This window comes from Fundulus heteroclitus, unplaced genomic scaffold (assembly GCF_011125445.2).
Source record: "Fundulus heteroclitus isolate FHET01 unplaced genomic scaffold, MU-UCD_Fhet_4.1 scaffold_917, whole genome shotgun sequence".
Taxonomy (NCBI): domain Eukaryota; kingdom Metazoa; phylum Chordata; class Actinopteri; order Cyprinodontiformes; family Fundulidae; genus Fundulus; species Fundulus heteroclitus.
Window position 1 is genome coordinate 1 of NW_023397381.1, and position 15,076 is coordinate 15,076.

At 36.7% G+C, this 15,076-nt stretch overlaps 1 protein-coding gene across 1 annotated transcript in view; it reads left to right on the forward strand.

The window, feature by feature from the left end:
• Positions 1–349: 349 nt before the first annotated feature.
• LOC118562429 (sucrase-isomaltase, intestinal-like) overlaps positions 350–15,076 on the forward strand; it is a gene marked incomplete at both ends in the record, with an annotated part of 34,167 nt that continues 19,440 nt past the window's right edge. The window contains 10 exons of the mRNA XM_036134804.1: positions 350–459; positions 655–806; positions 4,536–4,707; positions 4,970–5,069; positions 6,252–6,364; positions 6,462–6,587; positions 9,138–9,269; positions 9,707–9,826; positions 13,613–13,726; positions 14,273–14,357. Coding sequence (XP_035990697.1) covers positions 350–459; positions 655–806; positions 4,536–4,707; positions 4,970–5,069; positions 6,252–6,364; positions 6,462–6,587; positions 9,138–9,269; positions 9,707–9,826; positions 13,613–13,726; positions 14,273–14,357 — 1,224 coding nt within the window. The remainder of the gene's footprint in view (positions 460–654; positions 807–4,535; positions 4,708–4,969; positions 5,070–6,251; positions 6,365–6,461; positions 6,588–9,137; positions 9,270–9,706; positions 9,827–13,612; positions 13,727–14,272; positions 14,358–15,076) is intronic.

Below are 15,076 nucleotides of genomic sequence, written 5' to 3' on the forward strand. Positions count from 1 at the left end.
GTTTTATCCAGCTTTCCAACTGCCCAACTCAAATTTAACAGTTTATGACACCCTATGTTGTAAACAAGCTAACTTAAATTTGACAATGTATATTTAAATTTTGTATGGTCCAAAGTATCTTGACAGCGAAAGGGGGACATAATTCCAGGTGGGTGTTTACAGTGCTATGGTGGCATTTCCCTGACTTAGACCTAAAATAAGACAGGTTGTTACAAAATTCAGAACATTTAATTTAAGTGCTTGTTCAGTATGGAAAAACTAATTTGACTATGAAACAACGTCTACAACATAAACTTAAACGTAATTCTCTGCTACGCTTTAACACGTGTTTTATGGGTTTCTCCTGCAGAGCTGCATGCTGAATTGGAGGAGAATGGTCTCTCCTTCTATGTTGGTGGCGACATACAGCAGCTGACACTGCATGCAGAAATGCAGACAAGCAATCGACTTCATTTTAAGGTGATTGCTGACAGACTCCTTCTCTCTCTCTCTCGCTCTCTCTCTCTCGCTCTCTCTCTCTCTTTCTCTCTCTCTCTCTCTCTCTCTCTCTCTCTCTCTCTCTCTCTCTCTTTAAAAAAAGGAGGTATATCTCATAAAGTGTGAGGATGACCAGAAGATAGGACTCTCCCTGATTGGCGGTTTCTTTTCCCTTAGATCTTCGATGCCAAAAGCAAGAGGTTTGAGGTCCCTCATGAGCACATCCCTACAGTCAAGAGCGACTACACAAGCCCTATCAGCGACACACTCGAAATCACAAACAACCCCTTTGGCCTGACTGTGCGCAGAAAGGAGAACAAGAAAATTCTGTGAGTGTTGCCATGAGGCTCCTATGTGATGTGTCTTGGAATATAAACAGGGTGGATGGAAAATCCCACCATGTCATGGACTGAAAAGACTGAACAGATGACAGCAGTTATGCATATTTGAGTATTTAAACAAATTTATATACAGTCAACCATATCTGCATACTTTTTGTATTACTGAGCCACAATGCTGAGCCATAACAAAGGGTTATGTGGTATAACCCTTTGTTATGGTATAACCACTTTTGAAGAGGAAATCAGGAATTTCACAGATGGTAAACTGAAGATATTAATAATATTAAAAGGTAATTTTAATGTATGTAATGGACTTAATAGATGGCTTTAACTCTGAAGACACATCATATGTCATATGACATATAATCTAGCAGACGAGATACAGTAAATTGCAGTAAAGTGGAGTGTCTCTATTAAGGATTACCAGATTACCCTCTAGACTGAAAGGACTGAAACTGAAAGTTGCCAAAAGATGATCATTGTTTCTCATCTGCTGTAATTATGTCTGCACATCATCTTATTTCATTCATTATAGCCAATGAGTGACATGTGACTCCTTCCCCATCGTACACTCAAAAATCTGAACTAATGCAGTTGTCCACTTTGTCAGCATTTTATTTCCAGTTAACACATAAAAGGTGTTTGTGGGGTTAAACAAGCAATTAAGTAATTGTTTACTAGAAAGAAAACCTATTTAACACAACAAAGTTTGGTTTAAAATTAAATGTTAAAATAAAGTAAAAAAAAAAAAAAATGCCCTAGTTCACTTTTGGAATATGTAATTAAGATGACTAATAGTGTTAAAGTCAGTTAAGGGAAAATTTAGTAGGTCAATGCTGACGTCACGATAGTTGCTAGTATGCAATCCTATGAGGCATCAAGTTATCACCATCATAACTGCTTTATAGAAAAGGTCTGTTTCTGGGAAATTGCATAAACAAAAGCCAATAAATAATGAAACTAAATGATAAACAATAACTTCTGTCAGCTAAATTAACCTTGAAAGTTATTCCAGTGGGCGGTTATGTGAAAATTCTTTGCCTCCCTGGAATACTGTTTCTTTAACCTAGATGATTTACATGGTTTTCCTTTCTCACGGAAAGGAAAACGAAGACTTGATCTTACGTTTAGCAATTGTGCTTAAAACAAAGGATTGTGGTATTATAATCCAGTCATTAAGACATCCGTATTTTGTAATATTATGGGTTGATGCTGATAAAGAGAAAGAATTGAAGTTGGCACTGTGGGTATTGCTGGTGCGTTAATATTGGAATTATGGGTGACTAAGCATCTATCTCTCAGATGCATTTGTTACAGGGTAAAGAAAAGCAATGTGCAGGCGCAGGCTGTCAAATGCATTTACTCACAATATGCCCTGAAGTCCTAGAGACTTCAAATCTGGTAACACGTCAATTGTTACAGAGTAACTTGTCAAGTAGCCCCTGCCCCTCCTCCTTTTAATAAAATTCCTGTATCTCATCTTGTTAATGTGGCCATGTAGTTTTACATATGCCAGAAGACATTTAATGAATAAAATAAAACACTGAGCTTCGTAACTGAACATGTCTTCTTTAAAACACTTTATGGCCTTGAAAGAACATAGTTCATCTAGTCGTTCCTTTATGTTTATGTATATCACAGTAAACCACAGGATACCAGCAACAATTAATACAGCAGCTATGCAATTACAGTTATGGTTCTAACTGTGTGATAACCCATAATTACAGCAAAACTGTGGGACTTCACCATCTAACCATCCCTATATCTTATTTAGACATCTATGCAAAGGCAGCTTTTGACACAGGGGAGAAATACCTCCCCTCCCAGGGTGTCATTACAAAAGAATGACATGAGCACTCAAAACAAAGTTACATGTCATTTACACCTATGACTTTTCTTTAGCATATTTACATGTCCTGGCAATAGGGAGTTTGCTCCCCATGAATTTTATTGAGATTAAGAACTGTAGAAAATTACTGGTATCCAGTAGGGTGGATATAACGCTAAGATGGCTAAGTAATTCATAAATTCCTAACTGAACCTAAATTAAGGTACTATTATGCTGTTTGCTTTTTTTGAGAATCATGAATCCATTAGCTCATCTTTAGTTAAAAATCTAAAACACTTGGACACCCCAAATCTGAGCTGGAGTTTGTCTACACTAGAAAAAAAAATATTTGTAGAAATTTGTTTGACTTTTATTCTGTTTCCGAAAAGTTTCTGTTTGTCCATGTGTTTTTCTAGCCCCTGAACACAACAAGAAATGTAAGCCTCTTAACAAATAGCTTCATTCCAGTTTAGCCTAAATATTCTGTAGAAGTTGCAAGTCAAGCTTAGAGTGTCTGCTCAACTGCTCTTTGTGTTTTCAACCATATTTTCCAGTTGCTTAGACAGAAAGTAATATTGCCTTAGTGTAAATTTACCTCCAAAGTTTTTTTTTTATAAAATCCCCGCACTTTAAAAAAAACACCTTAGTAAGAGTGCAAATGTATATTAAAAAATTTATGCTAAAACAAAGACATGCTATAGAACGCTTTACAGTCAAACAACAATATTCAAAATTAATTGGACCCTTTGAATGTATCTCCTTGGATTTAGTGATATGTAGTTTCCATAGTTCACTGATTGCAAATGTCCAAACCCCACTTAAGATCTAACTTTCCTGAGAACACGTCCCAACCTTTTCCACAAGCCCTACCAGTGCATTTCCAACACTTCCTCTCACCTTGAACCAGGAGACATGACATACATCTTGATTAGCTGCTGAATCTTATAATTGTTTTCACTTTAATTATTTTCAGTCCATTAGTCAATCTACATTATTACCCATTCAGATTTTGTCCAAGCATATATGCCTTTTTCAAGTGTTTGTTTTATTTTTAAAAGTACAAAGTTCACGTTTTGTTGTCAATTTTCTTTTCTCAATCTATTACTTCAGCAGTTAAAGAGAACATTTAAGAACATTTCAGCATGCCCCTTGCACAAATCTGAGGTGATATCCTGACAATAATTACACGAGTGCACACTATCAGATACATATCTATGAATGGTTATGCAGATAATCAGGATTAAATATTTACTTTCAAATAATTAAAGATTGCCCCATATGGTCAATAAAAGCTGATTGTGGTACATAATTGCAACAGTTAAAAGCATTTAAAACCTAGGTACTGACTGTGCATGCAGAGTAGTCGTGATTCTGCGTGGCAGTCTGTGTGGCTGCCACGTGGGTGTTCTATTGTCATAATGAAAGCTTCTTGTAAAAAGATATGTCTATTTACAGCGACACCATTGCACTGACTGTGTTATATAACCGATCACGATGGCTGATAACAAACACTCTTTGCTTTGACCATATGTTTATTATTTATTGACAAAATATATTTATTGCATCCATAACTTTTAGTTGTAGGTTTTGACAGCTTTTGCAGTTTCAGTATTTCAACTACCAGTGCATGTCTTGTGTTGCAGGGATGCTGCCCAGAAGGCTTATTAGAGCTTGATGAGATGGCCTGTTTCTTTTTTCTCTTTGCAATAACTCCTCCACAGTTCCAAAGACTTATTTCTGCTCTCTCCTCTCACTGCATCATACTCTCATTTTCTTTCGCACATTTTCTCTCTTCTCACCAATCCATTTTTTCACCTCAAAATCTTGTCTCTCACATCTGTTTCTCTCTCTCTCTCTCTGTCTCTCTCTCTCTCTCTAAACACATTCAGGTTTGACACCACTATGGCTCCACTTGTGTTTGCGGACCAGTACATACAGTTGTCTGCTAGGCTTCCATCTCACAACATCTACGGTCTGGGGGAGCATGTGCATCAAAGATTTCGCCACGACACAAACTGGAGAACTTGGCCCATTTTTACTCGAGATGCTTTCCCTAATGGGGTAAGGACATGCACACGCAGTGACAACACAGTTCATTAAGATGCAACATGTAAACCAAGTCTCTTCGACACCAATTGAGTATATACTCAGTTGTGCACAGATGCGACCTGTACATGTTTGCATTCTGCTCCTCACAAGGTTTTTAATTGAATGTCTCATGATCTAATTAGACAACACGGTCACCCCCCTTGAGTTGCATTGAGCACCCACCCCCCGCAATTCAAAGCACTTTCCCACATCCTTCATCCTTTTCTTCCTGCAGGGAACACACAATCTCTATGGACACTATCCCTTCTTCCTCTGTCTGGAAGATGAGAGTGGAAAGTCATTTGGGGTGTTTCTGCTGAACAGCAATGCCATGGGTAAAGATAAACATTGACACGTGCACACACAATACACACTTTTCCATGTGTTTCACTCTCCTCAGGGATGTTCACAGCGACCAAGAAACGCAGTATGAAAAGACGGCAGTGTTTTAAGAGCAGTCTACATGCTTGCTTCTACAGTTGCAATGTGCAATATAAAATACAGGCACATAAGCGCTATTAATGTGTTTTTTAAGTATAATCTCACAAAGATTTGAAAAAACTCCAACCTTTAATTTGAGTATATTGATTAATTTGAGAAGACATATTTGTTTATCTAAATCATTGGTTGCACAATTACTGACACCACTGACAATTTTTTTTATAAAATACATTCACTTACATCCTTTATGAAAATGAATGCTTTAGCTTTTTGAGTTGATTTGTGTTTTTAAGAAAAACAATTTGATCAGTATTTTATGGGTATAAAAATCACATAAATCAAAGGCCTATTTCTTGTAGACACTCTTTAAAATGGGAAAAACAGGAAAACATTCCATTTAGCTATAAGGCAAATGTGCATTGGACTCTAAAAGTAAGAAAACAGTTGGATGAAAAAGCTTCTCACTTAAGCTTGCTCATGTATTCAGCCAGCAGCAATTAAAACATCTACAACTTGAACTTTACAAACAAGGCTAGGGCCAGAGGCCTGTTTATCTTAAGTAGAGGAAGACAGAAAAATAATCTCCTAAACCCAAAGTTAGAGAACTATAGAGTGACACTATGTCATTGCAAAAAGAGGACTTTATTATAACATCTTTTTTACATCTTTACTAGAGATGCCAAGAAATATGGAGAGTGCTCTAGAAAATGCATAAACAAAAAGTAAAAAAGAAAGATTTGGACACAACTGTATAACAGGAAAAAATATAAAAAAATGACTTGACACATGAGCTTAGTTTATGCATCATCCTAGTTGCTCAAATTGAGCTTCTGCTGCCTCAATTAAAGATCTTTGCAAACAAATCCAAGAGAGTAATGCATGGCTGATTTTTTTACAACAAAGTCCACTGTCATGTTCAGCCATTGTTTCTTTAAACTTTCATAAATGGTTATGTCAATATCCATATATATATTTTTTTCATAATCAATAATTTGTATGTTAAGAGAGTTGCAGAATGTATACATATGATCTCAAGAGCATCAAGTTGGCATTCTATAAACTTTGTTATTTTTCAGAGGTGACTTTGCAGCCTGCTCCAGCGGTGACCTACAGGACCATCGGAGGAATCCTTGACTTCTACATCATGTTTGGGGACACACCAGAACAAGTGGTGCAGGAATTTGTCGAGGTAAAATTATTATTTAATAAATACATGAGCCCCTGATTTACTTTAGGCACTGTAAAGGCTTTAAAACAACATTATCATGCCCAATCCTATTCTCCAGCTCATTGGCAGGCCTGTCATTCCTGCCTACTGGTCCCTGGGCTTCCAGCTTTCTCGGTGGAACTACGGTAACCTCACTGAAGTCAAAGCCACAGTGGAGAGGAACCGCGCTGTGGACCTCCCATATGTAAGATCTGGTTGTCTTTCAATTTGTTTGTGTTTTGTTTCTTTTCACTTTCTATGTTTTTTTTATCATCACGTTTTTTCCAGCTTATTTAAAACTGATAGAAATTTCTAGATGCAATCTTATTTTCCTATATTTTGCTAAGGAAAACGTAAGCATTTCGTACAACAGCTTTTATCTACAGCAATGGGGTTTGTACCTGATGTTCACTGAAGCTTGGCATGTTGTCATATCTCATAACTAAACAACCGCCATATACATTTATAATTTGTTTGTACAGTTTTTACGATCCCTATGTGAGTAAATGATAAACCCTCCTCAAGTCAAATGAGGCAATATGTAAAACGCTGATAATGATACCACTTTGAATGAAAACCTGATAGCTGTTTTATTGCAAAAAGGATATTTTGTTTTGATTGAATCCTAACCCAAAAGTTAAAACACTGAGAAAAAAGGGTCTTTAAAAATATATACATCATACGACCCAATACAAAGTTGTGGCAATAACTGGTATACAAAAGGGGGGCTTCTTTAACTATTACCACTGCTTTATAGCTTCCAGGGAGTGAAGTGGAAGCAACTGATAACTCACCTTGTAAACCTGTTTTTGAATTTTAACCCATGTATACTTCCAGAGGCAAGAGACTCAAACCACTATACTGTCTGTGAAGACGAGATATGAAGGTTGGAGCAAGAGTTCGACAGACAGCCTGAGTGATAGGGATGGCCTTTAGCTTAGATTGGGTAATCCAGCTCTCTGTCAAATAATGGAGAGTCTGCTGGCCTGTATAGGTTCAATCCAGGAACCACAATTTTTCAAGCGTCACAAATGTGAGCACTGATCAAAGATCAATCAACTTGGCTCTTTTTATTATCTCATTCATCCTCAACTGAATGTTAAAAATACTCTAGTACTGCATTGCCAGTAAGCCATGTGATAAATACCAGTTCTGGTTGACATTTTCTTGGAAATGGACCTCACTTCTTATCTTTGTGAAGCATATGATAGCAAGTCACTGTGAGAAAATCCATTTTATAAGCAATACTGATATTCAATGAACATTGACTGAGCCCAAATGTACTTGGATCCTGTATATATCCACGTTGATACATTTAACAATATTACAACTGGACATTGATTGTCCCAGTCAAGGACGAGGTTTGTGTTCTGTCTTGTTAAAAAACAAATAGACCCACAATTTCTCTTGCATGTTCAAGCAATAGGGTTGGAACTGATTGCTCTCAGGTTGTAAAATTGGATATGCTTAATAACATCAGATAAACCATAGAGGATCTTAACACAGTTTCATCTTGACATCTGGAGGTGAGAATTGTCAGAAAGAAACATCTGGAAAAATGCCAGTCTTCTTTCTATTGTTGATAAGGGATTTATGTAGAGGAGTTTACTCAGATGCAAAGCTAATGCTAGCCCTCTGTTTTGAAAAAAAAAAAAAAAAAACAACCTCTTTGACAAATCATCTTTGGACATATTTAAGTGCGACTCCAATTAAATGTGTGGATAAATGTTTTTCACCTGCTCTTTAAACTCTACACTCTGCCTTAAGTGTCATCAAATTTAAAGACTAGTCACAGATAACTTTCTGGGGATATCTGAGCACAGCATCCAGAATGAAGCACATGACACAGACAGGACATTGCAGCAGCCAATATAGTCTCTTTTTCAGTGGGGAACATCAGTGTGAATGCTGAAAAACACTACCGTTACAAAATAAATTGCTAGAGCTGTTTGCTCTATCTCCAAAGGCTTCTGCATGGCCCACAACACATTTGTAAAAGTTGGCCATGTAAAGTAGGCAGTGATTTTAGTTATTTTAATTGCAGTGAATTGCAGGTGCACAGCTCCCTGGCTATCAGTGTGCCATACAGATGGCTGATTTTGTATTACTCATAGTAAGCATGGTTGTGTGGGAAATAAAATCATATGTAAGGCACCGAAAACAGGAATTGCTAGTGTACTACCTCTAATTGGGATTTGCCTTTAATCAGGATTGTAGAAGTGGACTGCAGCTATCAATCATTAAAATATTTCCTGATTGGAACCCAGATATTAAGGTTGGATTGAGACATCAGTTGCTAGTTTGAAAGAGGATATATACCATCATTGTTTAGTATGACTCAAATATCTCAGACATACGTGATATTTCTATATAGCATGCAAAACTTTCCATGTAGTCATTAATGAGGTTTGGGGGGGAGGGTTATAGCATACACATTAACTCTTGTTTATTATTAAAATAAATACTTTCTGCATAAGATTGAGGTTTTGATTCATATTCAAGTTAGAAATCTGTATTGCAATCCTCTTTCTGTGATTGAAAAAACTAAATAGTATTTTAAAGCATTGTTGTGGTCATTCATTGTTCCATTTGACTAAAATTGTAAATGCATTTTACCATTGGAAGAATTTCCAACATTTTCATGCAAGCTTTGAATATCTAATCAAATTCAAATACTGCAAGGTATGGTTTTTATAGCTGCTGAGAAAATTGATATATTACAGGCATTTTATGGGATTTACTTTTCTGCTGACAGGACATTCAATACACTGACATAGACTACATGGAAGACAAGAAAGATTTCACCTATGATAAAGTGAAGTTTCGGGAGCTGCCTCAGTTTGCTGACTACCTTCATGAAAAGGGGCAGAGGTATATCCTCATTCTGGTAAGAACACTTGCTGTGCTCCCAAAAATGATATTGGCGTTAGACACAATGATGAATGTGTATTCAAACATGAACCTGGCAAAACTTGTTATGTTGGAGGTTTATGAGCTATAATCATGCATGACATTTTTTAAATACAGACAACATCATGTAAAACAAAAAGCGGGGTAAATGTATATGTACATTAATAATTTACTCAGACAGCAACCCAACTCTTTATTTCTATGGATTACATTGGAAAAAGACAGAAGAAGGTTGCAACATTATGGAAATATTGTCAGACAAATCAATGAGCAAATGAGTTCTTCCATGCCTGTTATTATTGAAGTCAATCATTGTAGCTCAGTTATTGCAATAAAATAATACTTATTGATATAAACCTGTAATTGAACTCCATTTTGACAGTATGCATTCTTCTGATGTTTTCCTGTTTCCAGGACCCTGCAATAGCAACTAGTAAAAGGGTAGGGGATACTCCATATGATTCATATGACCGTGGTACTGCGAAAGGCGCTTGGGTCTTTGAATCAGATGGAAAAACACCTATTGTAGGAGAGGTAAGCTGTTGTTGTTTTTTATCTTTCAAATGACAAAACAACGTGATTATTGTTGTTCTATGTTTGTTACAATTTTTCCATCCTCCTGCATTAAAAATGTAGAAATTGTTCTAAACTCTAAATCAACTTATTTGTGCAAATGGGTATTATTGTTAACCTGACGAGCCGGATGAATTTCGTTCCGCTTAGCTCTGCCTAGCTTCACTCACATCCATCTGAGACCTCTTCCATACAGAGTGATTTCTTCAACCAATTTTATTGTCCAGCCAATCTGTCTGTCTGTCTGTCTGTCTGTCTGTCTGTCTGTCTAAGGAATTGTGGATAATTGATATTCTTACATCTGAAACTTATCCATATTATCCTTATTATGTTTGACTAAAGACCTACAGGGAAAATGTTTTTTTTTTAAAGTTGGCAAATATTTATTTTTCTTATGTTATTGGGAGGCAATATAAATAAATAAATAAAAATAGAAAAATTGTTTTCAAGAGAAATTTTTAAATGTGTCACCTTGTGTCCAGAGTATGTAGAATTCAAACTCTGCGGAATTGCGATAACATCTTTTGCAGTTTAGCTTGTACGTTAGTTCCATTAGACACCCCACTATATGTGCTGGTACAGTTATTTCACTGCCTGCAACACACCAGCTGATATTTATGGACATTCAAGCCCCCAGAAGGTTATTTTTGATCCCTGTTCCCACAGAGCACACATTTGTAAAGTTCTTTCCTGCAGAGTGTTGAAGTGGTGAGAAATGTATGTTGCTCCCATGGTTTTATATTGTTGCCCTTGATTACACAGAAAATTAGGCCCAGTCCCCACAATAATCACCTTTTCATGCTGAACAGGTCAAATGCTGAACAGGTCAAACATATGCATTGATTCTGCATTAGTGTTTAATCTTAAAACGTTCTGAGTCATTGCATGATAGATTGGCTTTTCAAATGTGTGCAAGTGTGTTTGTTTGTGAGATAGAAAAAATGACTGTCTGCCAGTTCATCTGTGTGTACCCATTTTCAAATGAGAAGCTGTATTAGACAGTCTGTACATGCAGACTGCACATGTGAATATGACTGATTATGGTTAATTTTCATATTATGCTGTAATGTGCTGTGGTTCTAAAAATGGGCTGGCTTGTTCAAAACAACCTTTCCTGTTTCTACATTAGTTAAAAAGTGATGCAGCCAGTGGAATTCTGGATGTACAACCCCATTATCTCCCTCACCCAACCTCCAAAGCACACATACTTTACTGGGCACACATTGGCACCACATCCAGGCTCAAGTTTTCTGCAGCTTTTAGTTACCTCCAAACTCTATTCACAAAAATATGCTTTTTTCATTTTCTTACTTCAAACTTAATAGGACTTTAAACTATCACTGTGAGTTCCTAACAGTTAATACTACACACCATGTTTTAGCCACATTCAGTACTCTTCACCATACTTTTTGCATGAGTATGTAACCTCCCAAAAACCTTCATTGATGTAGAACTCCTTAGAGTCATACCCAAAGCATGTTAAACAGGTAATAGACTTTGATAGCAACATATTTCATGCTCTGTTTTCCTGAAATTATTTTCCCAAAACTGCATTTACTTTGACCTTTTTGTGAGCATTTCCAGTGTGGAGTTGAGAGGGCTGAGCTGGTATCTCCTACCTCTGCAATAGTGTTGACCAAGGTCTTGCTCCGGAACTAGTGGCGGAAAGACCCCATCATGAATCTAAACAACCATGCTTTTTAACAATAAAATTAGAAACAGTTATTCTGACACAGCAGTTACACCTTAAAGGTCTATATCATGCAAAATCATTTTTTTTTAGCTTTTAGCTTTGTTATGGTGCAATTCCTTCATCAAAATCATGCCCAAAAAATTTATTTTTCTTGATTCATGCATATCTAAGTAATCCTTGTGAATTCTACTCTGAGCAGCAGCCCCTCCCTGTCCTGGAAAACAGAGTGTCCTTGACTGGGTCTGCATATAGCTGTCATTACCCGCCCCCTCCAGGAAGTACCTACCTTGACTGTGCCTCCTATGCTCAGAAAACGAGACACTAGTTTACCTATCTTTATTTTCCCTCCCCCATGATCTAAGATATTTTTAAGTTTTTTTATTTGATTTTTGTAAAATAATAGGGCCATTATTACATTACTAGAGGTCAGCCCCTTTCCCAACATTTCTACATCTGTTACAAGGATGAAAACAGATTATCAGAGTGTAAATGTACTCCAGAAGAAGGCCCTGGCATGAAGGTAATTTAGTAGGAACTTTTTTAAGGGGTTTTGTGATGGAAGGGTGCTGAACATTTCAAATTGATGAAATATTTTATCTATTCTACCTGAATCCTATCAATGTAATCTAGTTTACAGCTCATATTTTCAGTTAAAAGAGCTAATTGCTTTAAATAATAGGGATTATGTGTCACATATGTCTCACTTTGTATGCAAAAACCTATTTATACCAACATATTCTTCTTCCCTGATGAGGTAGGTAATAAAATTAATTGTAGTAAATAAAGCAACTGGAAGGGAAAAGAAAGGGTAAGTAGCATGGACGTACAACAGAAAGATATAAGACACGGTTAATGGATCAGAAGTGGCTGTAGATAATAGATCAGAATGTACCCAGAGACAGACAGTCTGTCTAACTGAGCAGCTGACAAGACAATTACACAGAAATCAATCTACAATGAGATGTAAGAGACAAAAGCTGTTTATAAGGTACCTGGAACAAGAGGCCAGACAAGGTGGAAGCAAGAGAATTACTTTTTGAAGAGAGGGTGGGTAAAGGGACACAGAAGCAGTCAACAGAAAGAGACAAAGTCCAAAATGGCAAGAGGGACATAGTAACTGAAAAAGGCAGCAAGAGGTATGTAGTGACAAATGCTAGCTGATTAGTTTAAAGGATTTGCCCTGTAGAAACCGTCAGCGGGGTTCTGTATATGACAAAATCCTAGAGTAAGGGAACAAATGACTCATAAAAGAAATATGGCATCCGCAACGGTCTATCAATAAGCTATGACCTTGGAGTTTTTACCATGTGCCAAAAGCATCCACCCATAAATCTGTGTGCATGCACGTGAGTGTACATAAGCATAATTCTTACCTTCGCTACAAGCCGGCTGTAAAGTTATTACCGGCAGAAGTAAAGGTAAAAGATAGCTGGAGTGGAGCAACCTTGAGATTTGAAATCCACAGTAGTGTTTACACGCAAAAGCTGCTCATACACCAACACACACACAAACACACACATTGGAAATCTCTCCCTCTCTCTTTGTGGATTAATCATTTTTCTCAATACACGTCATTAAGCATGACTTCTAACACACAGTCACGTCGCAAGATTTCTATTGCACTATCGATTTCTTCTCTTCTCTGTTCTCTCCCTCAAGTCGTCCAGCTCTTTATCCCCTTTCTCCTTTGCCACCTTTCCCTCATCAATCCAACCCCTTACTTTAGTTCATCTATTTTTTCCTCTCTTTCTCATTCCCACATCTTGGAGTTGTTTCTCTGACAACCCCACAGTTTCTTTCTTCCTTTTTCTTAGAATTTCTATGGATCCCACTTCTATATAATTGCAGGAGCTCATGCCCTGTTAACATGTGTTACAGACACCACACCCTAATACACTTGAATAATGTTAAAAAAAAAAACTTTTTTAAACTCTATTTTAAATATGGACAAAATACAAGACACATTTTGTAAAGTGGATACCAAATACATTTTCCCACGGTTTTATCTGGAACAGTTTTAAACAAATACCTTTTATGCATTCTCTGATTTGTAGGTTTGGCCAGGGGAGACGGTATTCCCAGACTACACCAGCCAAAACTGCATCGACTGGTGGGTAGATGAATACGAGCGATTCTACCAGGAGATCAAACACGATGCCCTCTGGATTGTAAGTGGATTTCAGAAACAAAAAGCGATCTCAGTAATTAGCTGCAGAATGGTAAAAAAAACATCCTGACACTATTTCGCACCCAATTACAAACACTCAGCCAGGGATAGCTTACTTGAATTTCTGATACATTTTTTGGCAATTACATTCCTGTGGATCGAGCCCCACATCAACAAGAAAAAGCTGCGACTAAACCAGACTGAAATCTGTGCTGTTAATGATTTCTCAGCTGAAATTGTGGTTTGGGCTCTCATTACTCAGACCATTTTTCACAAAACACATAGCTAAGCCCAAGCTCAGAGATGTGGCCCTCTCAAATGCCTCTGGAGTCTTTTAGTCAATCCAGGTCTCTTGACCAATTGAAATAAAGAAAAAACATGCTGGTTAAAAATAGTCTCATTTTTCAGCATGTCATCACTGTAGTTGAAGATCAAGGATTCCCAAAGCAGCATAAAAAAACAAGAGATAATAATAACTCCTTATTCAAGTTATTAGGTTGCTCTTACCATGTATTTTTTGTTTATTATGTAATGTATGTACTTTCAGGACATGAATGAAGTGGCTAATTTCCAGAAAGGATCAGTTAAAGGCTGCGTTGATAACAAACTGAACTACCCACCCTACACTCCAAGTAAGAATTTTTATTTCAATATCTAAGACAAAAATCAATAGGAAATATCAAATCATCCTGTACTTCTGCCTTACTGTACATGGTTGTTGGGTGAATTGTGGCAATATAAAAATAAAATAAAATTACATAAATGAGTTGTTTATATATATATATATATATATATATATATATATATATATATATATATATATATATATATATATAAACAACTCATTTATGTAATATTTTTTTATTTTATACATATACGTGTCTGTGTGTGTGTGTGTGTGTGTGTGTGTGTGTGTGTGTTCTTACGCACCTATACAACAGTGGACCTTGGCGTGGTTACACAGTCACAAAGAGGGGACTACAAAGCAAACAGGGGACATTTTTCAGGTCCCCTGTTTGACATGCTTTAAATCAGGTCCAAATCATCTCTAAATCCCTTTCGGACATTTTTTTAATTTTTGCAAAGAGTGGACCTGAAAGTGTGTGAGTGTTAATGACTATAATCAGCAGTGCCTCTGCTGGATAAAGCATAGTTTAACAACTTATTCACACATGTCGTTTACACACACACACCATTATAATATGAATGGGTTGTGGCCCAAAGGAGTCTTGTAGACTGTAGAGGGTCAATTATGCAAATTACTTAAGAAGGAAGTCTCTTGAAACATAGTTTGATCTTTTTTTTTTCTTTTCTTGTGTTTTAGCTAAACTTTGTATTAAAATAAAGCACT